This window comes from Neovison vison, chromosome 8, assembly GCF_020171115.1.
Source record: "Neovison vison isolate M4711 chromosome 8, ASM_NN_V1, whole genome shotgun sequence".
Taxonomy (NCBI): domain Eukaryota; kingdom Metazoa; phylum Chordata; class Mammalia; order Carnivora; family Mustelidae; genus Neogale; species Neogale vison.
The window spans coordinates 130509195-130533485 of record NC_058098.1 but is presented as its reverse complement, the minus strand read 5'-3'; the positions used below and the strand labels follow the sequence as shown (position 1 = coordinate 130533485).

Here is a 24291-nt window from a genome sequence, read left to right as displayed (position 1 = left end):
TCTTCTCAAGTCCTCATTCATTCCATCTACTCCCCTGTCCTGTATGTGTGAGGCCCCGTGCCCTGTGACAATCACAGAGAAATAGGACACCATTTCTGCCCTCAAAGTCCTTACCGTCTGGCACAGACACAGAGACCTCCCCCGCCACAGTCCCCATTCTAGAATCTTCAGGACAAGAGATGAGATACACAACCTGTATAGTTTGAGATGGACTCCCTAGATAATTTTGATTAAACTCTCCTCCACTCCTGTGCATTTGGGAAGGATGTAACATGCAGTGAACAGTCACATAACAAATAGAAGAGCGTTAGGATGCCAGAAGAACTGCTAGAGATGAAGCTCACAGGAGGGAAGGAGCACTGTCCCTGGGGATTCCACAAGGCACAAGCAGAAATCACCAGGGATGGGCTTTTTTCCCCACCCTTTCTGTAATTTGACGCTGTCTCTCAAACTCACTGATCCCAGAGCACATCTGTTCCTCTTTGTCCATCTATCTATTTTTTCCATCCTTCAAAGTTCACCTCAATTCTGTTGTCTGACCACTTCCAGCCCATGCAGATGTCTGCCTCACTTTCCTGGGGGACCCTCACTTGGCACTGAGGACAAACAGCCCTCTAGTGTCAACTGTTTCAGTCTACATGCTTGACTTATTCTACAGGATTGTTCAAGGTTTTAAAATTTCCAAGAGAATGGGACTATGTCTGAATTTCTTTTGTGGTCTTCACACTGGAGAATGCATAGAAAACAGTAGGTACTCAGTGAGTGTCATGACTGATATATTTTGGACTAGCTTACATCAGATTAAGCAGAGCAAAAGCTATATATCAGCAGCAGTTTTCTTTAACTAGAGCTGGGATGGAATATGTATATATGAGTGCACTGGAGAGAGAGGTGGGGGTAGAAGGAACAAGAGAGGGCATGAAAAGGGGAGGAGGAGGGAAATCCCCAGATCTGCTATGTAACTGCTATGTATTCTAAGCATAGAACTTAATGGAATGACTAATCTGTTCAGGAAAGGTCCTATGGCCATGGAATTAATAAGGACTTGATGTGGAAGGCTATACAACACAGAGAAAATAGAATATAGCTTTTGAAGTAAGACCTGATTTTGAATCTTAGTTCTACTATTTATTAGCTGCTCATTATTGGATGAGCTACTTTTTCTTTGTGAATGTTAAGTTCTTCATTGATTTAAAAAAACAAGGGTATTAATACTACACTGTTACAAACCTTTGGTTTGTATGAAAATGAGGTGGCATGGAAATAACCAGATCACTGTGCCTATTATGTAATAGAGTATGGTTAAAAACCAGTCAATGTTCTTGAAAACAAAACAAAAATAACAAAAGAATGGTAACAGTAAAAGGCTAGGATACTACACTTCATGTTACATTTTGAAGTGGTAGCCAAGGCTTTTAATTCCACGTAAACATTGGACCTACCTGCCAGGCCCAGAGCCAGAGACTTCAAATATGAAGCCTTGTGGTCCAGAGGCAACACACCCAAGAGATAAGCTTCTTTGAAGCTCTCCCAGGAGCTTCTGTCCGGAGCTCATCTTAAATGGAAAGTGCCCTATATGAATAATCTGCTGATTTATTTTTATTTCAATGAACAGTGACAGAATTGGTATACTTATGCAGGTGGAGTGACCTTTTAATTTTGCATTGATTAAAAAGCTGGTCACAGAGGCAACAGAATAAAAAACTCTAATTTTCAAGAGTGTGTTTAACCCTACTCTTTCCTTCTTTGAGGACCAATATTCTACAATGATGAAAGGGTAAAAATTCATTCTATTTACTAACATCCAAAAATGAGCAATGCTTTGTAAAACTTACTGGGCTTTAGCCCTTTCAGCATTCAAACATTCTAATTCTAAACTTATCCTAAAGAGTCATCAGTATGACTTACACACAAGGGTAGGGGCACTGGTGTTCAACAGTACTGAGAGCTCAAAGAAGAAGCTTGAAGGGTTCAAAATGTTAAACAAAAACAAAACAAAACAACAACAACAAAAACAGAGGAAATCTTTCCAAATGAACTAAGTTCTGGTCCAGTCTTCTGAAGTTCCTGTCTAATTACCCTAGAGATCCACAAGAAGTGGCTTCTGTAATACCGGACTTACTGCTTTATTTCTCCTCCCCATCCCTAATTGTTCATTTTTTGATTAATGCCATAAGGTACATGAGCTGTGATGGTGCCAAACTTCTGTGCCCCTTCAATGTGGAACATGTGGTCATCAAAGAAAATGTGCGGCCTTATCTTCACCAAAATAGGACCCTTGGGGGCTCCAGCAAGGAAAAGAGCTTCGTCTATCTCTAGACCCCAGCGGCGAAGGGTTTTCAGCACTCGGGCGCCTGAACTGGCTGCACTCCTGGCTGTAACCAGGTAGGTCCTGATAGGGCAAAGTAACCGTTCGTCTTTGGCATAAAACTTCTTTTGCAGTCTGCCTAAATCTTCCAGAAAGCCTTTTAAGGGACCCTGTAAAAGGAACATATGTCACAGCTGTGATCCAGTGAGCTAAAGTGAATGCTAAAAAAGCAGAGGCTTATAAGAGCTTATAAAAGGTTATAGTACTGCCAATGGAACAATCCTGAAACTCCTTGCATTTTATGTAAGTATATGTCTTTATAAAGAGCTATCCTTGCATTACTAAAATAAATGTAGGATGACCATATAATTTATTATCTAAACATTGATGTTTTAATAGTGAAAGTTTCTATAAAAAGTATAAGGGCAACAGACATAAATTATCCATGGCAAAAATGGGATACTCTATTTAAATGAGATTTGGTTAATCCCCAAAAGAACTATTTTAGTTTTCTTTTTGTGAATTGCACACTTTAATATTATGAAGTTATACTCCTTTATCTAGTTCAGTGCCCTCTTGTCTTTTTTTTTTTTTAAGATTTTATTTGACAGATAGAGATCACAAGTAGGTAGAAAGGCAGTTAGAGAGAGAGAAAGAGAGAGGAGGAAGCAGGCTCCCTGTCGAGCAGAGAGCCCAATGCGGGGCTTGATCCCAGGACTCTGGGATCATGACCCAAGCCGAAGGCAGAGGCTTTAACCCACTGCGCCACCCAGGCACCCCGAATCTAGCCTTGTCTTATATTTACAATTGCCTGTGCATATCTTCAGCCTTTCTGAACACTCAGTTTTAGCTGTTTCTCTGGAATAGAGAAAGATTTGGATTCTGCTATGTTTTCCAATCTGGAAGTCTTGATTTTTTTTTTTTTTTGCGCATTTTATTTTATTTTATTTTCCAATTTATTTATTTTCAGAAAAACAGTATTCATTATTTTTTCACCACACCCAGTGCTCCATGCAAGCCGTGCCCTCTATAATACCCACCACCTGGTACCCCAACCTCCCACCCCCCCCGCCACTTCAAACCCCTCAGATTGTTTTTCAGAGTCCATAGTCTCTCGTGGTTCACCTCCCCTTCCAATTTACCCCAACTCCCTTCTCCTCTCTAACACCCCTTGTCCTCCATACTATTTGTTATGCTCCACAAATAAGTGAAACCATATGATAATTGACTCTCTCTGCTTGACTTATTTCACTCAGCATAATCTCTTCCAGTCCCGTCCATTTTGCTACAAAAGTTGGGTATTCATCCTTTTTAATGGAGGCATAATACTCCATAGTGTTTATGGACCACATCTTCCTTATCCATTCGTCCATTGAAGGGCATCTTGGTTCTTTCCATAGTTTGGCGACCGTGGCCATTGCTGCTATAAACATTGGGGTACAGATGGCCCTTCTTTTCACGACATCTGTATCCTTGGGGTAGGAGTGCAATTGCAGGGTCATAGGGAAGCTCTATTTTTAATTTCCTGAGGAATCTCCCCACTGTTCTCCAAAGAGGCTGCACCAACTTGCATTCCCACCAACAGTGGAAGAGGGTTCCCCTTTCTCCACATCCTCTCTAACACATGTTGTTTCCTGTTTTGTTAATTTTGGCCATTCTAACTGGTGTAAGGTGATATCTCAATGTGGTTTTAATTTGACTCTCCCTGAGGGCTAATGATGATGAACATTTTTTCATGTGTCTGATAGGCATTTGTATGTCTTGATTGGAGAAGTATCTGTTCATATCTTCTGCCCATTTTTTGATATGTTTGCCTGTTTCGTGTGCGTTGAGTTTGAGGAGTTCATTATAGATCCTGGATATCAACCTTTTGTCTGTACTGTCATTTGCAAATATCTTCTCCCATTCCGTGGGTTTCCTCTTTGCTTTTTTGACTGTTTCCTTTGCTGTGCAGAAGCTTTTGATTTTGATGAAGTCCCAAAAGTTTATTTTTGCTTTTGTTCCCTTTGCCTTTGGAGACAAATCTTGAAAGAAGTTGCTGTGGCTGATATCGAAGAGATTACTGCCTAAATGTTCTCCTCTAGGATTCTGATGGATTCCTGTGTCACGTTGAGGTCTTTTATCCATTTTGAGTTGATCTTTGTGTACGGTGTAAGAGAATGGTCGAGTTTCATTCTTCTACATACAGCTGTCCAGTTTTCCCAGCACCATTTATTGAAGAGACTGTCTTTTTTCCACTGTATATTTTTTCCTGTTTTGTCGAAAATTAATTGACCATAGAGTTGAGGGTCCATATCGGGGCTCTCTACTCTGTTCCACTGGTCTATGTGTCTGTTTTTATGCCAGTACCATGCTGTCTTGGTGATCACAGCTTTGTAATAAAGCTTGAAATCAGGTAACGTGATGCCCCCAGCTTTATTTTTGTTTTTCAACATTTCCTTAGCAATTCGGGGTCTCTTCTGATTCCATACAAATTTTAGGATTAGTTGCTCCAGCTCTTTGAAGAATGCCGGTGGAATTTTGATCGGAATGGCACTGAAAGTATAGATTGCTCTAGGCAGTATAGACATTTTAACAATGTTTATTCTTCCGATCCAAGAGCATGGAATGGTCTTCCATCTATTTGTGTCTTCTTCAATTTCTTTCATGAGTGTTCTGTAGTTCCTCGAGTACAGATCCTTTACCTCTTTGGTTAGGTTTATTCCCAAGTATCTTATGGTTCTTGGTGCTATAGTAAATGGAAGTCTTGATTTTTATAACAGAGTAGAGTTTTAGGCCATTTATATTTATCGGTATTACAAGTATATGTCATAATGCTTCTTCTGATTTTTATTGCATTTTCCTTGTTTAAAGATTTTAAAGGATTGTTCATTGGGTATTTGTTTTTTCCTTTGTGCATGTGTATGTGTGCTTCATCTAAGATTTAAGAAGGTTTGTATTATTTATTTCTATTGGTTACCTTTGTGACTATAACTTTTTATAGTACTGTTAGTTCTCTTTTTTAATCCAGGATCTATTATTTTTTACAGTGATAAATAATGAAATTACAGTACTTCATCTCTCTCTTATTTTCGATTTCTTTTGCAACCATAGAATTTACTTGTTTGGTAAAAGACTGAGGACAACCAAGCAATTTACATGTTTCCTTTTTCTCAGTGTTTATATTTTCATTATTAAAGATTTTCATCTGTTTATCAGCTTTACATCTTATCCTTTGATACTTATTATAACTGAAGATATTAACATACTCTTCCTTAGGCCTTTTTCCTCCACATTTTTCCAGTTTTCATTAGTTATATAAGTTCCCCATTGTTAGGACAAACAATGTGTACTTTCTTTTCTGCCATCCTATTCCCTACAATTGTTTTAGTTTTAGTTCTCTGATTAAATATATTTTGCATTCATTTGTCCCTTTGTGTTTCTGGCCATCTACATATTGGCCAAAATGTTGTCTTCTAGTTTTCTCATGAAAATATTATGGAAATAACAAACCATGACATTTTCAACTGTTGTTCTGTTTTCTTTTTACCTAAATGAACTTTTAGCTGGATAATAGAATCTGTGATTTAGATTTTCTTTCCATTTTCTTAGATTTTTTTTTTTTATAAGTAGTGCTCCAGTGTCTTTTGCTATTGAGTACTGCTATGGAAAAGACTGAGGACAACTTGATTATCTTCTCCACCCATAGGTAAATGCTCCCCAAAGAATTACTTCTTCATCTTTGATGTCAAAAGATTTTACTAGGGCACGTCTTGATAATGATCATTTTGTTCAATTTCTTTTGCAACTTTGCAACATTTGCAACTTTGTATTTACCACACACAACCCTTTTCTCCCCTCAGAACATAATGTCTTTTTTTTTTCTTCAGGGATTCCAGTTATGCATATGTTGGATTTTCTTTAACTGTGATAAATTTTCTATTATTTTTCTTTCTAAAATCCTATTTTTCAATTCTCCTCATTTCCAGAGTTTTACCATTCAATTTTTACCTTCTCTTCCCTGATTCTAACATTTCTACTGTATGACCCTGACTTGCTTTGTTAAGTTTTTAAAAGTTATAGTAAATGTTTAGTAACAATTTTTACCTATACTTTGGCTACTGTTTCTAGTGAGAGATTTACATCTCTTATTAGATTTTTCCCTTCTTACCCTTTTTCTTAGTATCTTTGCTTATATTCTGTGCTGGTTCTGTTTTTATTACTCATCACTGAAGCAGGTTGGTTTTCCTTGGAACAATTAGAGGGTTTATGGCAAAGGTTAAGGATAATATTTTAAGGCTGATTTGATTTCATAATTTAAAAGATACCTTCTTCTCTGCTGTCCAGAAAAAAACTGTTTCTTAATAAACATGGCTTATTCATTTTTCTGTTTAGATTTAAACATTGTTTAGACCACTGTTTCTCTGAGGCAGCATATATCAGGGGAAAAAAAACAAATAAAATTCACTTTCTAACAGTGAAAGATCTATATCTATATCTATATATATGTGAAAAAACTACTATTATTTTTATTTTATTTTTTAATTTATTTTTTTATTTTTTGGAAAAAGCTGCAAAGGGGATATAGTGACTGTTGGCATGAGTCATCCAACTTGTGATTAATTTGACTTTGAAACACAGGGGCATATAGTTCTCCTTGCTGCTTTTGAATAGTTTCCAAAGGGAATAAATAGAAACCAGTCCATATATGTCACCATATTGAAACCAGGTATCCATATCATCCCTTCTTATTTCTATTTTTGGGTATTTTTATAATTTAAACATTTGTGCAGAAGGACAGTATATAATTTGTCAATAAAAATATAGAAATAGGTAAAGTTACTAAAAAATACCTTTTTGATAAGCTGTATGACTTTAAACATTTAGAACCTGCCTAGGATGGAGAAAGTTGGAAAGACTGATGATACTCCTATCATAACAAGAAAAACCCAAATAATCTAAAAAGAAAAATCTTAACATTTATTGACCCCATTAGGGAACTGAGGTAACAGGACAATAGACTAACATGAAAGTTAAAGAAAAAAAAATAGAAAATCCAAGGTTCTCTTCAAGGACATATGGAATTCAAGAATTGACACATCTTTGCTTTGGCAAATCAATGGAAGACTATATACCAGACACCATATAATCAAGTATGAAAAATTGAAATAATAAAAAAAAATTGATAAAGGTCAAATGTGGACTAATAAGAGAACAAAGAAGCCCTGAAAGTTACAGACCCAAAACACTCTCTTACAGGGTTTTTTTTTGTTTGTTTGTTTTTGTTTTTGTTTTTTCATGGACTTTCCTAATTGTTTATGAGAAAGACTATAGGCAGGATGGAAAGTGAGAGAATTCAGTCCTTGGTAGTGCAGGGTGCCAGACAGGAGCAGCTACCACTGTGAGAAAAGACTAAAACTCCATCTTGCTCCATGTTTCCTAAGTAACAAAAGTTTTACACTGCCAAAGGAGGGGCTTCAAACACTGTCACCCTTAGGGCATAGGTAAAGATCCACTGCTATGGGGAAAGGGAAAACAAAACAAAACAAAACAAAACCTCCACCACTGAAGTGGTATTAGAGACTGTTATGGAAGTCAGAAAATAATGGATGGGTATTTTCAAAGTCCTGAAAGAAAAATATGGTAAATGCAAAAAAATATATGTAGTCAAATAAAATATTTTTCAAAAATGAAGGAGAATAAGGAGTTTTTCAGACAAAGAAAAGTAGAGCTATTGGTAATAGCATATCAGTTCTACATGAAGTTAAAAATGGTTTTATGGCAAATTGATTATGATACCAGGGAGAAAGTTGGATTCACGCAAAGAAATGAAGATTCCCGGGAAATGATTAAAATAAAGATGAATAATAAAGACATTTTTTCTCTTATCCATCTTGATTCTAAATATAATTGTTTAGTCAAATAAAAAATAATAGCAAGGTACTGTGAGTTGATAGTATAACTGAAAATAAAATGTATGACAATAGCACAAAATATGGGAGGAATGTGTTGAGAATATACTGTTTTAAGATTTTTACATTATACATGATGTGGCATTATATTGTTTGCAAATAGACTGTGATTACTTAAAGTTGTATGTTGTCAATCCTAGGGTAATCACTGAAAAATTTAAAATGGGTTATAGGTCAATAATGGAGATAAAATGGAATCCTGGAAATATATAATACCTATAATAAATCCAAAAGCAAAAAAGTAAGAAAAGAGAAAACAAACAACAGATGAAACATATAGGAAAAAGGAGGAAGATGATAGGTTTCAGTCCAACCAGAGTAATGATCACATTAAATGTAAATGGTCTGAAAATAGCAATTAAAACACAGGGATTGTCAGACCGTACCAAAAAAAGCAACACGAGATAGATAGACAGGTGTGTGTGTGTGTGTGTGTGTGTGTGTGTATAATCATTCTACAAGAAAGCCAATTTAAATAGATAAGCAATCTACATGTAAAAACATAGACAGTTAAAATAAAATTATAGAAAATATATACAATAAAAACACTAGTTTAAAAACAAAACAAAAACAAAAATGAAAAAAGCAAAAAATCAGGGTGGTTATATGACTATCAGACAGAGAGAGACATTACATAATGATGAAAAGGGATTATTTCACCAAGAAGATCGAACAATCCTAAATATTTGGGCAGTAAGTGAAAGAGATTAAAAAATGCATGAATCAAAATGCATATAATTAAAAGGAAAAATAGATTAATCCTCAAAATATTCTTGAAGACTTCGACACTGCCTCTTCAATAGTGGATAGAAATAAATAGAAAATCATTGACAATATGGAAAACTTGGGCAATATTACCTGACTAATACACTGTCAACTTAAGCTAATTGACATTTTGACTACTCAACAGCACAGAATCAACGTTCTCCTCAACTACACATAAAACATTCACCATGATAGGCCATATTCTGTGCATAAAACACTCCTCAACAAATTTAGAGGACTGAAATCATACAAAATATATTTTCTCTATGTACTTAGGAGTCAAAGAGTGAATGATCTGCCTTGAAGATCAGGGACAAGGCAAGGATGTGCCCTCTTATCACTCTTGTTGAATACTGTACTGTAATAAGGCAAGAAAGATGATTAAAACACATATAGAATGGAAATATAGAAATAAGTGTTTTTATTCATAGTTGTCTATGGAGAAAATCTCAAATAATCTACAAAATCTTTACTAACTAGTCAATTTATCAAAGTTGTAAGATACAAAGTTGATATGCAAAAACTAGTTGTATTTCTGTATATTCCAACAAACAGATTAGAAATAAAAAATTTAATATATCACTCACAATAGCACCAAAAATTATGAAAAACTTAGGTAGAAATCTAACAAAGTGATATCTGGACACAAAAATATTTGAAACACTGATGGGAAAAAATCAAAGAAAACCTAAATAAATGGAGAGATATACCATGTTCATGGATTGAAAGACTTGCTATTAAGATGTCCCACCCAAGATTAAGCTAAAAATTCAACACAATCAAAATCAAAATTCCAGTGGATTTTTTTTTCCAGGAATGCACAAGGTCATTGTTAAATCTGTATAAAAACGCAAAAGAGGGGCGCCTGGGTGGCTCAGTGGGTTAAGCCGCTGCCTTCGGCTCAGGTCATGATCTCAGGGTCCTGGGATCGAGTCCCACATCGGGCTCTCTGCTCAGCAGAGAGCCTGCTTCCCTCTCTCTCTCTCTGCCTGCCTCTCCATCTACTTGTGATTTCTCTCTGTCAAATAAATAAATAAAATCTTTAAAAAAAAAAACAAAAAAAAACGCAAAAGAATCAGAAAATCCAAAATAATTTTGAATTATAACAGATTTGAAGAACTCACACTACCTGATCTCAGGACTTACTATAAAACTGCACTAATCAATACAGTGTGATATTGGTAAAAGCATAGACACCTATGTTAAAGGAATAGAAAGCCAGTCTTTTTGACAAATAATCCTGGAACAATTAGGATACCCATAAGCATTAAAAGTGAACTTAATCAATACTTTGCATAAATATAAAAGTTAATTCAAAATAGGTCATAATCCTTAAGAAAAACTAAAATTACAAAATGTACAAAAACATAGGAAATTTATGTAACTTTGTCAGTTTTTGGATATGACATTAAAAACACAAGTAATAAAGGCATTAACTGACAAGTTGAACTTCAACAGAATTATAAGTTTCTATTCATCAACATACACTGAAATATAAAAAGAATAAAACGATATGCTTGTCTTGGGCCTGAGAGAAAATATTTGCAAAACACATCTGATAAAATACTTCTATCCAGAATATGTTAACTCTCAAACTTCAATAATAAACAAGCCCAATACAAGTGAGCAAGAGATTTGAACAGATATATTTGCCAAAAAGTACAAATGATGGTAGATAAACACCTAATAACTTATTCAATATCATTTGTCATTAGAGATATGCAAATTAAACCACAAAGAGATACCATTATATAATCACTAGAATAGCTTAGAAGAAGCAAACAAAAAACAACTTACCAGTGCAAAATATAGAGCAACAAAATCTCACATATAGCACTATTGAGAATTCAAAGTGGTCTTGTCACTTTGGAAAATACTTTGGCAGTATCTTATAAAGTTAAATATATTACCTAGTGACACATATACTATGTGACCTAGTAATCCTACTCCTAGGTATTTATCCAAGAGAAATCAGATCTTAAGTTTACACAGAATCCTGTATACAAATGTTAAAATGGCTTTATTTATAAAAGTCAAAAATTTGGAAACAACTTAAATATCCTTCAACAGGTAAATGGCTAAAGAAAATGTGGTACATCCATAGAAGAGATTCAACAATAAAAAGGAACAGACACTACTAATACATGGACTGACATGGATGTATCTCAAGAACATAATGCTAATAAAAGAAGTCAGATTCAAAAGATTGTATCCTGTGTGGTTCCATTTAAGTGACATCTGGAAAAGGCAAAACTAGAGGGGCAGAAATCAGATTAGTAGTAGATAGATCCTAGATATAGCAGGATAGGATGGCTACAAAGAGGCATGAGGGAATTTTGTGAATATAATGAGTATTTTGAGTTTCGTCATAGTTTCATAACTGTATGCAATTGTCAAAACTCTTAGAAGCATCTACTAAAAATTATGAATTTTACTGTATATAAATTATACTTCAACAGTTCTGATTAAAATACACACATGTGCACACACACAAACACACACGCAGTTGGAGAACAACTGTCTGAGAATGGTGAGACAAGGTAGGGATCAAATCAGGAAATGTCCACTACTTGTTATGGTGCCAAACTGGAGGCTTTTGATAAAGTTACAAGAGTGGCCGAGTTAATCCTCTTCAGCTGTCTCCTCCATTTGAGACAATGTCATGACCAAGCCGTAAGTCCCATGACCAACATACTTGAAAGCTTGGGTAATAATCATACCCTATAACTTCTTTCTCATGAGTGGAACACATTGGCAAAGCCTGTTTATAGAAAAGCTACCCTGTCTGTGTGGCAAAGCCTGTTTATAGAAAAGGTACCCTGTCTGTGTAAAAAGCAGCATCTTTATCCACTGCCAGAAGGACTGCATAATGAAAACAACTATGTTTAAAAGAAATGTGTTGGGTATTCCAGCAATAACTAGTGTTGGGCTTCACAATTTCAATTGTTTAACGGGAAGAACAAGTTCTTTAACATGGAAAAGGGAAATAATTAATGGCAAGTCTAAAAGAAATTTCAATTCTTTACCTGTAATGAGAAAATGGTATTTTAAGATCATCTTTAAGTATGCTTTTGAAAGTTCTTTTTTTTTAAAGTGTTCTTTTTCTGGAAATCTTCCAAATTTCAGTAGTAGTTAGAGGCTACTACACAGTGGGCTCTGAATTTCAGCAAAGCGGACTTAAGTAAAATACAACAAAGGATTTTCCTTTCAATTTGTTAACATTGAACAACTTCATAATCTAAGATCAAGGCTTCTGAAGAAGCTATTAGGGAGGGACTATGAAGTTATATGTGTGTGCATTCTCATGCGCACACACACACACACACACATACACACACAGTTTAAATATCACTTGCTGTGATATGAGGTGAGTTAGTGAAACTTTTTGACTTTCATTTAGTCTATTTATACTTCTATAAGTGTAACAAAAATAACAACATTTAAGTTTGTCTTACATTCAAGAAGAGCTGAGAAAAAAAAGATGAATTCTTTGCTAAAATTCTTAGATTGAAACTCATCTGTCAGTTCAAATTCAGTTTGGAGAATATTTTGAGGTTTCGGATTTCCTTTGGTTCAGAAGTTGTAGGTTTTGTTCATTTTAACACTGTGACTTTAACACTTCAGTTCATGGATTGATTCCAAAAAACTTAAATATTCGGTTTCATTTTGATTAGGTGTTCATAGCTTGCACTTGTTTGAGGCTCATTATTGTGATTCAATTTGATCTCTCATTTGTGCAGATTTTCTCAATTAAGTAATGCCATTAGTGAGTTTGAGGTTTATGGGCAAAGAGGTCCTCAAATGTTTACTGACCTATTGGAAATCACTTTAGTATTCTGAGAACTTATGTAGAAATAGCTTACTGGTAAGCCATATTACCTCTATTACTTGTAATTTTGAGGTGAACTCATTATCATGAGAAGACCATAGAAACACTTCCAAAAAGGATAGATAAAAGAATGCTGAAACAAAACAAAACAAACAAACAAACAAAAATCCCAAGTGGGCAGTAGATGTTTCAAAATGAAGAGTTCATGAAGAAAAGTATGAAGGATAAGAAAGGGAGCAAACTATAAAGGATAAGAAATGAAGATTGGCTTGTCTAAAATAATTAATATATATATATATATGTTGGAAAATAAGTAGATAAAAATTAAATTGAACTCACTGGACCTACCTGAGCAAGAGGCTTATTCTCAAATAGTGTTTCATGTTGAAAGAATTTGTCCAGCCCGTGCTCCTTGGCAATATGTTCAGATTCATCAGAGAAGAGTACGGCGTCCCCATCAAAGGCCACACGGAGCTGTGTGTCACAGTAAGCCATGTCTTTGGCTCCATCAAACATTGTTGCAGAGGCAATGCCTGGCAGACCATGGAGATTTATTAATACTCTTCTCAGGGGCATCAGTTTCTTCCACCATTTTAATGATTAAAAAAATAAAAAAAGATCCTCCCAGACCTTGATATATATATATATTTTTTTTTTCTAGCTAACCTGGTGACTCTATTGCTATTTATAACCACACATCTCAAAATAGTTGTTTACACATTGCCTCCATTTCTATAATAGATGAGGAAGTGTAAAATAGAGTGTAGGACAATCGCTGAGAATGTCCACCTCCAATAAAGTCAAAGCTCTAAAAGACAGATTTAGGGGCTGCTACATGTGGAAACACCTTAGCAGAAAATTTAACAAGGACATAAGCCACATAATCATATATGAAGCCCAATGAAAGTCACACTAGTGCAAACCTCTTTATTAAGTTGAGAGATAAAACCAAATGAATACCTTCTTGTATTGCTTCTTGTACTTTTTCAGAATCTGCAGAAAGATACAAGTTGGTAAGATATGCCTTCAAATAGCCAATGGGGCTTTTTCCACCAGTCAGACAGAAGCGGTCAATTAATAAGCCTATTATTGGGCAAGAAAGATTTTTTATGTCAGAGATTCAAGACAATATGCTTAAATGTAAATGTAAATCAGAGTTGTCTTAGAAATAATTGAGTGCTTAATGAGGTTTTAGAATTAGCTTTGTAACGCTAATATTGAAAAATTGCTATATTATATATAAAAAAGCTGTTTTTTAATAAAGTATGTCCATGTAGACCATGCCAATTTGGTCTCACAACAATTGTATGATGGAAATTATTATCATCATTACAGAAAAGGAAATTGAGACATAACAACTTGTCTACGCCTACTGACTCACATTGACTCTTGTGTAAACTAGACAGAGTTCTTTTTCTTCAACCATAGGCTATTTACTTATTGAAAGAGATAGTTCATGTGTGCCTCTATTTTAAGTACCATCTCTGTATTTCTTCAGGAACAATATAATGGTAATGACAAGCAGTGCTAGGATTTAAACTGTTTTCTAAAAACATCAATAGGTCTGAAATTTTTATTTTCCTTGATTTGAAATTGTACTTATTATTTATTTTTAAAGATTTATTTATTCAAAAGAGGGAGAAAGCAGACACGAATCAGGTTGGTGGAGGGAAAGGGAGAGAGAGACTCCTGAGGCAGACTCCTAGTTTGAATCAGGGCTTGATCCCAGGACTCCGAGATCATGACCTGAGCCAAAACCAAGAGCCGGCTGCTTAACTGACCCAGCCACCCATGTGTCCCTTGACTTGACATTTTAAATGTAATTATTTAGGAGACTAAATATTAAAATACCATTAAATGTCTTTCAAATCAACAACAATTAAAAAACAAATGCTAGATATTGGTTAAAGTTTTATAAAATAGGTACCCATTTTCACTTTAGAAGAAAATATAAATTGGTACAAACTACCTAGAAAGTAATTTGGTGATATGTATTAAGAAATGTAATTGGCTTTTACCCTTTGACCTGTTAGTTTTATTCTAAGGGAATAATCTGAAACTCTGATAAAGATTTATGTGTAAAGGTCTCCCAGTTCAGGATAATTTATAAAAGCAGAACGCTGTTTAATGATTTGAGAACAGTTAAATAAAGTATAACATTATGCCTATAAGATAGTATATACCCATTCAAAGTTTTTTAGAGCCATAATAAACTGGGTAGCTTCACATGATATAGAATGTTGAGTCTAGTCAGTTGTTTTTCATCTGTATGGACCCACAGAGTGGATATGGTCCGTTGACAATTGAGACGGAAGGGTTTGCTATGATGTTAATGAAATACTCTCAGTTTTTCACTTAAGTTAACATTGGGCATAAGTGGCAAAAGTATATTCTGCAAACCCTTAAGTAATATAAATTAATATTAATATATGAGCAGAAATTATTTGGTGGCATTGGGGACTTCAGAAACAATTAAAACATCTTCCCCCATCTTAAGGAGATCATAGTTCACTGAGCAGCTGGGCATGTAAAACAGAGAATGATAATGTAACAGCCAGAGAAGAGGGAGATACAAATTGCCTTCAACACCTAGAGAAGGGAAACAACTAACTACCTTTTCCAGGTGAGAAAGGCTGTTGGTGTTTCATGAATAAGGCTGCATGAGAAGATGGAGCTCAGTCAACTTATTAGCAGAATTGATGGGTAGATAACTATGCTTCTTTATGCTACTAGCCTTGTTGGGCTCAGTTTGGTGAGGGATAGATAGACCTAAGTCACCTACTAAACTGTGTAAGATTGTGTGTTGTAAAAAGTAATAGTTGCTATTTACTGAGTGATTATGATACTCATCTATGCTAAACATTTTATCTGTGTTCCTTTCCATGTCATAACAATATGAAAGCTGCATTTTTGAAAGCCAAGTATTTTTTAAAATGTATCTCAGACATCAGCCCTTTTTTTTAATTTTAAAAGATTTTAATTATTTATTTGAAACAGAGAGAGAGTGAGAAAGCACAAGCAGGGAGAGTGGAAGAGGGAGATGGAGAAGCAGGCTCCCTGTTTAGCAGGGACCCCAGGACCCTGGGATCATGACCTGAGCCATGACCTCAGCCTAACTGACTGAGCCACCCAGGGACCCCTCAGACATCAGCCTTATGTCTTAATTATTCATAAACATGCCTACTTTAAACCTTGAATTTAAATATGCCAAAGTTCAATCTTATTTTGACTTGATGTACCCATAAACCTGGATAGGTCACTTATAAAATAGTCTATAGATTCCCAAATAACAAGTCATATAATTCCATACCAGGAAACTGGGGATTTTTTCTTCAAGAATCCAACACACTGATGGAAATGCTAGGAGGGGACTAGAGTCAGTCAAAATTTCCACGTAAAGGAACAAAGATAATTTTGCTGACATGGGTATGGATTTGATGTGTGGGGAGAGCAGTCAGGGAGAATCAGATTGTAAGAGTGGAAAGGGAAGGTGAAAACCCACAAACCTTAAACACAGATCTGTGGTGAGCAAGAAGTTTGATCACACAGAGAATGCCTCTGGGTTGATAGCTCCTTGAAGTCAAGTTCAGAAGTGAAGAACATAAAGCAGAGAAATATATTGCAGGAGCTGGGATTAAGACTTTGAAATTCACACTTGACAAGTTAAGTCCAGGGCTTTGGGCCCAACTCTGTGCTAAAATTAAAAATGAACATGGCCTCTCTTTCTCTGACATAGGCAAATAAACATTCCTCACGCAGAAGGGGGTGTCAGTATCAAAGACACTGCATTAGTGAGGCCACAGTTAGCAAAATAACATGGCTTCTCTCTCCCAGAGCAGCAAGCTGTTCTTCCACATGGTATTTATTTTACTTACCATAGTGATTGACGCTGTTTATAAGCCGCACTCCCACTTGGGCATGGTTATTAGTCATCAGTACAATATCAAATAAGTCCTGTTCACTAGGATACAGCTCACGGAGTCTAGCATTGACATGCTGCAGTGCCTGCAGGTTACAAACATGAGTGCATGTAAAGAGGGCCAGGCAAGGTGGCTATTGGAGTCTGGGGTCTGGAGAGAAAGGATATCACTGGTGTCAAATTCAAACTCTGGAGACTCTTCACTGAGAGATTATGGCTCCTTTAAGGCACGGTTATGCCATTCGTTTCTCTATTTTCAGACTCATATACAGAACCTCATTAATATTTGCTGAATAGATAGCTAATGTTTGTTGAAAAAATTGTTAACAACATTTGATTTTCTAGAATTCTCTCTCTGGGGTAGGTAGAGAGAAGGATCAAGCTAACTTTTCCAAGCTTTGCCAATTTTTTTTCTTTCTTTGATTTCTAAAATCTGCTTTTCTTTTCTTGATCATCTTGAGATTATCATTTATTGTGAAAATATAGAATATAGAATGCTTTATTAATAGCATGCTATCCTTGCACAGGAGCCATACCAATCATCTCTGTATTGTTCCAATTTTATGATATGTGCTACCAACGTACTTTGTCTATTTTTTAACCTTGAATCTTTAGTTAGTGGTTTCCCCTGATGCTTCTATCATGCCCCATAAGTACTTTCTATTCACAGCTTGTAGATGTCATTTTTTCTACCTAGTTATGATGTTATTGTATAACATTTCCCTAAGTTATGTAGAGGATCAGCGTTATAAGTGCTATACATTTCAGCGTAAGTTCAGAGAACCTTACTTTTTCTATTAAAATCCCCCCTCCCAACCAAGTGCCAACCAAGATCATCTTGATTTTTCTTAATATGTTATGTTTGGGGAAAAAAAAAACAGCTAAAGTGAATTTCATTTCATTTTAATGAGGCATTTTGTTTCTACTACTGGGATTGTAAGCTTATTCTGGTACCACTCCTAGGAAGGGAACAAAGGTGTTTCTAACAGGTGTCATGATTAGAACTCTATTGAAGGCCTTCTCAACCCAAATCTAGAACTGGAGGCCCTTCCTCACCAGTCTTGGAGCCTCTGTGGGAAGCATAAACTGACCTGGGGTCAACGTGAAAAGGGCAAGAATTACAACAGGGTGCCAGGAATTATAAAGGACACTGGGTGAGATCCCAAGGGTCTGCCTGGGTCCTTCCCTCTCCATCCAGGGTCCTGACATTCCAAACACAGTTTTTCAGGGTACCTTAACAAAGCGGAAGGCGGGTCCTGGGGTCAGGATGACATTTTCGTTGTTGAGTTGATATTCCATGTACTTTTCTAGACCCTCCTCCTCGTAGATTTTTCTCCCGTCCACCATGTTGAAAAGCGCCCTGGATGACACAGCGATGGTGATGGCATTCTTGGGTTTGGGCTGCAGAAAGGGCCGCCAATGGGAGGAGAGTCAGTCACACTGATCCGAAGGGATCAGAAGAGGGGCTGATGCCAGAACAGGGTGGGAAGAAAACAGCTAGGCCCCACATGGAGCACTGGGATGCTGGAGACAGTCAAGAGTTAGGATTCCCTCCCAACTGAGGCTGCAGGAGTAGGGGAGATGCAGGGCCAGCGGAGGACTTGCCTGCACGTTAGAGAGAAGGGAGGCTAAGAGAGACTCAGGTTTGCAGGCTAGAATGGGTTTGGGGGTGGGGGTGGGGGGATGGGGGGGATGGGGAGGCAGATTTCCAGCACCAGGTCTGTGGGACTTGCTCACCGGTCGGGGGCGGGAGCAGCTGGGGATCTTCTCATACAGAGTTTTCACCGAGGCCCAGTAGGCTTCGTCCTCGTCCTCCTCTTCCTCACGTTGGTGATGCTGCCGGGGCAGTTCTGACAGACAGTCCTGATCTAGCTGGGAAGAGTAGGTTGATCTGCGCTGGGTATAGGCCTTCCATTCGGTGGGGGGTGTGCGTGGGTAATCTCTCTGCGGCATCGCGTCCCGGGAGTCCCGGATTTCTCGCACGATGCCATGTGCCCAGGCTTCAGGATTCTCGTGCATCTTGGTGCTGCGCCTGGAGGAGCTAAAGGGCTCCGGCGGGGTGGGAGGATGCGAGTCCAGAGGCATAGGTGGAGTGGAAGGCAAAGGTGGTGTGGGCGGCGAGGGCTCCTCTGACAGCTGCTTCAGGGACTCTTGCTGGCTGGGGGAGGTGGATGAAGTCCGGGAGGTTGTGGAGCTACTGGGGAGCTGGAGCAATAAAGTAGGAGTCTGAGTTAGATGTTCACCTGTCCCCATCTCTGCCCAGCAGGAGTCAAGAAGCGTCCCCCCTTCCCTCTGTTCCATTCTTAGCCGTTAGTAGGATCCTGGTTCATCCTAGCTCCTTTCAGTAGGGCTTAAAGGGACTCAGATGTTTCAGTTATTGGGTATGTCTCTTATACAGACACAGAGATAGACTGCTTTTATTTTCCCCCACCTTCCCCATCAGCAACTAACACTTTTTTTTTTTTCTTTTTTTCTGGAGTGGATAGGGCACAGGTCTTCTTCCCTGCCCTTAGGCATCTGGTCTGTAGTTTGCAAAGTTCTGTTGCTTGCTTCCCTTAAACTTGCTCAGTCAGAGACCTCCAGGTAGGATGTTCTTGCTCACCTCTACCTTCATCTGTGACCTCCAGTTAACTCTATGAGCAACTAAGACCAGATGTTCTTACCAGCAGATTCTACAAAACACCTGGAGGCATCTCTTTATACATTTGCCCTATAATTAATGCAGTGATTGCTGGGAAGGTTGGTAGACTGGAAAGCCGAGTATCTTCCCATTGCCTTTAGAACTCTGTTTGCCAATGGAACCCTTTTATTTAGGAATCATATTCCTAAATAAAAAGGAAGGATTCTACAAAAAAAAAAAACCTTTACTAAAGTGCGCAATAAATTATTAGGCATCTATATATTATTTCACTTTTTATGATTGTTTCACGTGTCTCAGAAGGCATATTCCTGGTTAGACTATTGAGCCATTTTTCACAGAGACACATGTTCTCCCAGTGGTGAGGTCTGTGTCACTCTCTCTCTGCATCCAAAAACTTAATCTCAGAAATAGCATTTTCTCCTCCTGGGGCCAGGCCTAGTTAAGGGACCAAAGCACCACACAATCCAATACTTTTCACAATTTATCTACTTCGTTGATTTTTTCCACCCCTTCTTCATTTTTTTTTTCAGTTTAAATCCAATTAACATGTAGTATATTATTAGTTTCAGAGGTAGAGTTCAGTGATTCATCAGTTGCTTATAACACCCAGTGCTCATTACATCATGTGCCCTCCTTAATCTCCATCATCCAGTGACCCCATCCTCCCAGCCTCCTCCCTGCCTCCAGAACCCTCAGTTTGTTTCCTATAATTAAGAGTCTCCTGTGGTTTTTCCTCCCTCTCATATCTCATCTTGTTTTATTTTTTCTCTCCCTTCTCCTATGATTCTTCATTTTGTTTCTTAAATTCCACATGAGTGAGATCATATGATAATTATATCTTTCTGATTTACTTATTTTGCTTAGCATAATACCCTCCAGTTCCATCCACATCGTTGCAAATAGCAAGATTTTTTTGATGGCTGAGTAGTATTCCGTTGTATATAAATGCCACATCTTTTTTATCCATTCATCTGTCAATGGACATCTGGGCTCTTTCCACAGTTGGGCTATTGTGGACATTGCTGCTGTAAACATTGGCCCATCCCACCTTGTAAGTCTTGATTACTCAGCAAATAATCATTGAATGAATGAAGGAAAGACGGAGAAGTCAGAGGGCTTAATCATTAAGCTAGTGCACAGCTTATAGACTTAGTGACCCTGGGTTTTAATCTACCTCAATTAGTGTTATTAATGTGAGATCTTAGGCAAGTTACTCTGTGTTTCAATTTTCTCAACTGTAGAATGGGACTTATGGGTTTATTTGTTTGTTTTAATGATCACTGAGTTAGCTAAAACATGTGAAGCACATAGAATAGGTCCTGGCACAAAGAAAGCTATTATTATTATCATTATCATTATCATCATCATTATTATATCACATTCTTCTTCATTTCATCTCCCATCTCTACCTTAAGACTGGTGTTCTTGCTTCTGGGTTCTTCTACTGATGGAGCTCTGGTGGATGGACTCCGTGAAGTTCGGGACCACTGATTTCGCACAACGTACCCCCGGGAATCAGTCTTTGGCAATGATAATTCCTGTGATCCCTTTGGAGGAAAGAAGAGACCCAGGGGTGTAATACTCCACTACCCACTCCTGCTGCACATGTGCTTACAGAACCACCATTTCAAGCTAAACATAGCAGAGCCCAATGAGAAGGTCCCTGTCCTATATGACCTTAATTCAGTGTTGACCCTTATGTACTATTCTAGCTCTGGCCCAATCCTAAATTTCATGATGAGAAAAAAGTGGAGATCCACCTGGAGGAGAATCCAAAACTAAGAAACAAACCTGATGTCTCATATTTTTTTCATCTGTGACTCATATATGGACCATGGTAGCGTTGACCATTTTTCTGACCTTTTCCCCACTTCTTCCCTTAAGTCTAAGCCTTTTAGCTGAAGCTAAGAAGACATATTTATCATTTTTGACTACAAAGATGAGGGCAGCTAACATCTAAACGAGGCTGAATCAGGGCTCTCAATCAGCTGCCCAAGGGGAAGTAGAATACTCTAGCATTTCCTTTGGGAGGAGTCAAACTGGAAGACACTATGGAGAGGCAAGTGGAAATTTCTATTCCCCATATCCTTCCCCTCACCCAGATTGCCTGTGGCTCCCCTCCAAAATCAGTAGTTTGATCTCTGCTCACCCTGATCATGGTGATCTGCCGGCCCTGCTCCCACAACAGGCACATGTGAATATAAATACGTATTGTGCGGCAGGGGCCAAGAGGTACTGTTCCCTCAGCTGCACAAAGGCAGCGTCTACACGACGAGTGACCTCGCATGGGGCAACATCTCAGCAAGTGATTCGGATTGACTGCACGCCTCATCTGAAAGATTGTGCAGAAAATGGTCAATGCGATGGCCAGACTCCCCTTCCCTCCCTGATCTGAACAAAGACCAGTCTCCTCCCATAGGCTGAACAGAGAAGATGGCGATGGTGATGTCTACTGGTGGGGAAGGCAGGGACTAGCTTCTCCTAGTTTGTCCTTAACCTCTCCATGAGGACATTAGGTATCCCTTAATAGAAATCTTGGCAGCTCAGTCTTCCCTCCCAGAACATTCCTGCCCCCTTAAATTTTCTACTGTGCTTTTCTTCTCTTTAATTCTCTAACCAACTCTAAAGAGGTCAGCTCACCTGAGTGCTCAGACGAACTCCTGATTTCTCAGAATCTTTTCTTTTCTCTGTGTCTAAGCTGTCTTTTGAGTTCCTCGATCCAGTCTCATTCTTAATATGGAAACAAAGAATGTTTATTAATTAATCTCAGGAGCATTAGAAACCTTGAGTTTGGGAATAAAAGGATGAATAAAAATTAGAATTTGCCTCTTTTCCAATATAATTAATATATATGATATACATATCATATATATATATAAATTTTAGACATTTTCTTTCTGTTCTAACAGATGTTAATAAAAATAACACATATCAAAGAACTATATAAACATTTTTTAATATAGAAATATTTTGGTTTGTAGATTTGAGGCATGAGGCATTTATCACTTAAAAAAAAAGATAGCAGGCAAAATGCTACAAGAGAATTTTCCAGAGCTCAGCAGGACTTTGATTTAAATGTGAAATTTCCCCCACAGAATAACTTTTATTTTCTCTAATACTCTGAATGTTGCTACTTAGGGAACTTTTCCTTCGGCCATGTTGAATTGAAACTTGTTTGTTTTCTTAATAAACCCTAACTCCAATCTTCTGTAAATCTAAGCCTCACCAATAGTAGCTTGATTTTTAAAATCAAGGTTCTTAATCCGATGCAGATCTCTTGACAGTTCTGCCTTCTCTACATATTCTCTAATTATTCATACCAGCTAGAGTGAAAGGAGGTCTCTTGTGAACAAACTGATAGGGAAGACTATGTGGGAGAGCCCAGAGAGATGATTTGTGTCATGGACACTATTCAAATATGTTCCTTTCCAATTGTAGGAAATACCATCGTATTGGAGCATTATTTGTATTGCTTCATGCTAATTTGGTAGGTATATTGTGATCAAGATTAGTGTTATTTCTCTGTTTTAAGAGTTCAGCTTCTAGCTTAGACCAATGTGGTCAGGACCAGTCTGTGCGTAATACTCTTTGCATTAGTGTAAGTTGGATGATTGAGTCTATGACTGCAGAGAATGGCAGAGCTATGTGGTCCTAGAACTAGATCCTAAAATCCTTCCAGCCACTCCCCACATCATCACCATAAAATCCTGTCACTTATAACTGCAAAAGATATTTAAAAATAATCCCTTTTCTCTGTCCTTATTATCATTGTCTTGTTCCAGATCTCAGAACGTTATGGGCCTGCATTCCTAATATTATAGACTTTTAATTAGATTTCATAACTTCAAATCCTCCCAACTTCTAGATCCATCCACTCCGTCTGTTTAAAGTGCTATTTATAAAACATAAATATAGTTATGCTTCATTTCTAGATACACTCTTCATTCACTTGGCTTTACAGACCAAGAGTCTCATGGTGTATCCTGTCTACCTCCAACTTGCCCACCATGGTACACATTTATCTGTATGTTCGCTTGTGCTAAATGACTTGTATTTGTCTACATATCACCCTATTTCCTTGTAACCTCCTCTTTAATCTTCTTCAAAACCCAGCTCAGCATGACCTGGGAGAAGTTCCCAGAGTTAAACATTCCTTTGTGTTGCCTGTGTCTTTTGTACATACTTTTACTGAGCACTGAATTGTACTTTGTTTATGTATTCTCTTCCCTACTAGGCTGTGCATTCTTCAAAGATAGCACCAGTGTTTTCTCCTCTTGCCACTAACATATGAGCACATGCTTAATAAATGCTATATTATTAGATAGACTGATTCTGAATGCTTTAATCTCACTTTTTTCCATTCTTTATATTCTTTATTTTCCTTCCCTTTACTCCAGATATAGTCATTATCTGAAGTGATTTAATTGTTACAGAACATTCCCAGAGGTAATGATATCTACATTTGTTGACGTCTACATTTCTTTAGCTCGTTGGCAAGATTCTAGGACATTCAATTCACTCACCTTCTTTTTCTGTTTCAGGGATGTTTGACTCATTTCTTTTAAGTCCTGAATTTCTTTCGTTGTTATGCAGGTTTTCCTCTCCCCAGCTCCATTTCCTGATGTTTCGGTTACTCTGCCTAGGTTTGCATTTAGAATGTCAAATTTATGACATCATATGTGATTCCATAGTAACAAACTGACTCTGAATATGTGACTATAAAAAAAAGCAATAGTATTTCTTCATAGTTGAGTACATCCTCTCATAACCATTCTTAAAGTTTTTAGGAAATGATGTCTAAATAATTTTAAAATGTTTAATATGAAGCAATATGAGTATTACTGCTTCTTTCTTTTTAAACATTACTATATTACTCAT

At 37.2% G+C, this 24291-nt stretch overlaps 1 protein-coding gene and 1 non-coding gene across 8 annotated transcripts; both read right to left on the bottom strand.

Moving 5' to 3' along the window:
- Positions 1–2145: 2145 nt before the first annotated feature.
- On the bottom strand, positions 2146–23969 carry NT5C1B (5'-nucleotidase, cytosolic IB). 7 transcript variants are annotated; one of them, XM_044262033.1, is made up of 11 exons: positions 23937–23969; positions 22054–22143; positions 21563–21745; positions 20823–20960; positions 19375–19380; positions 18510–18977; positions 18006–18173; positions 16729–16858; positions 13814–13936; positions 13202–13386; positions 2146–2478 (listed from the first exon to the last, which is right to left on the bottom strand). In XM_044262033.1, exons 1-11 carry the CDS (start codon positions 23967–23969, stop codon positions 2146–2148), a joined length of 1857 nt encoding a protein of 618 aa, XP_044117968.1. The 7 variants fall into 7 exon arrangements, with proteins under 7 accessions (XP_044117968.1, XP_044117966.1, XP_044117967.1 ...); XM_044262031.1 differs by lacking the exon at positions 19375–19380 and having other exon boundaries at positions 21512–21745; XM_044262032.1 differs by lacking the exon at positions 19375–19380.
- On the bottom strand, positions 17256–17357 carry LOC122916640. The gene has a single exon (XR_006386266.1). It is a non-coding gene; the product is annotated as a U6 spliceosomal RNA (small nuclear RNA).
- Positions 23970–24291: the final 322 nt, after the last annotated feature.

Coding starts and splice junctions, on each gene's coding strand:
- NT5C1B (XM_044262031.1), bottom strand. CDS start 23,969: ATGAGTCAAACATCCCTGAAACAGAAAAAGAAG. Junction 18,174..18,509: donor GCTGCTCCCGCCCCCGACCG/GTGAGCAAGTCC, acceptor CCCTTTCTGCAG/CCCAAACCCAAGAATGCCAT. Junction 16,859..18,005: donor CCGCCTTCCGCTTTGTTAAG/GTACCCTGAAAA, acceptor TGTAACCTGCAG/GCACTGCAGCATGTCAATGC.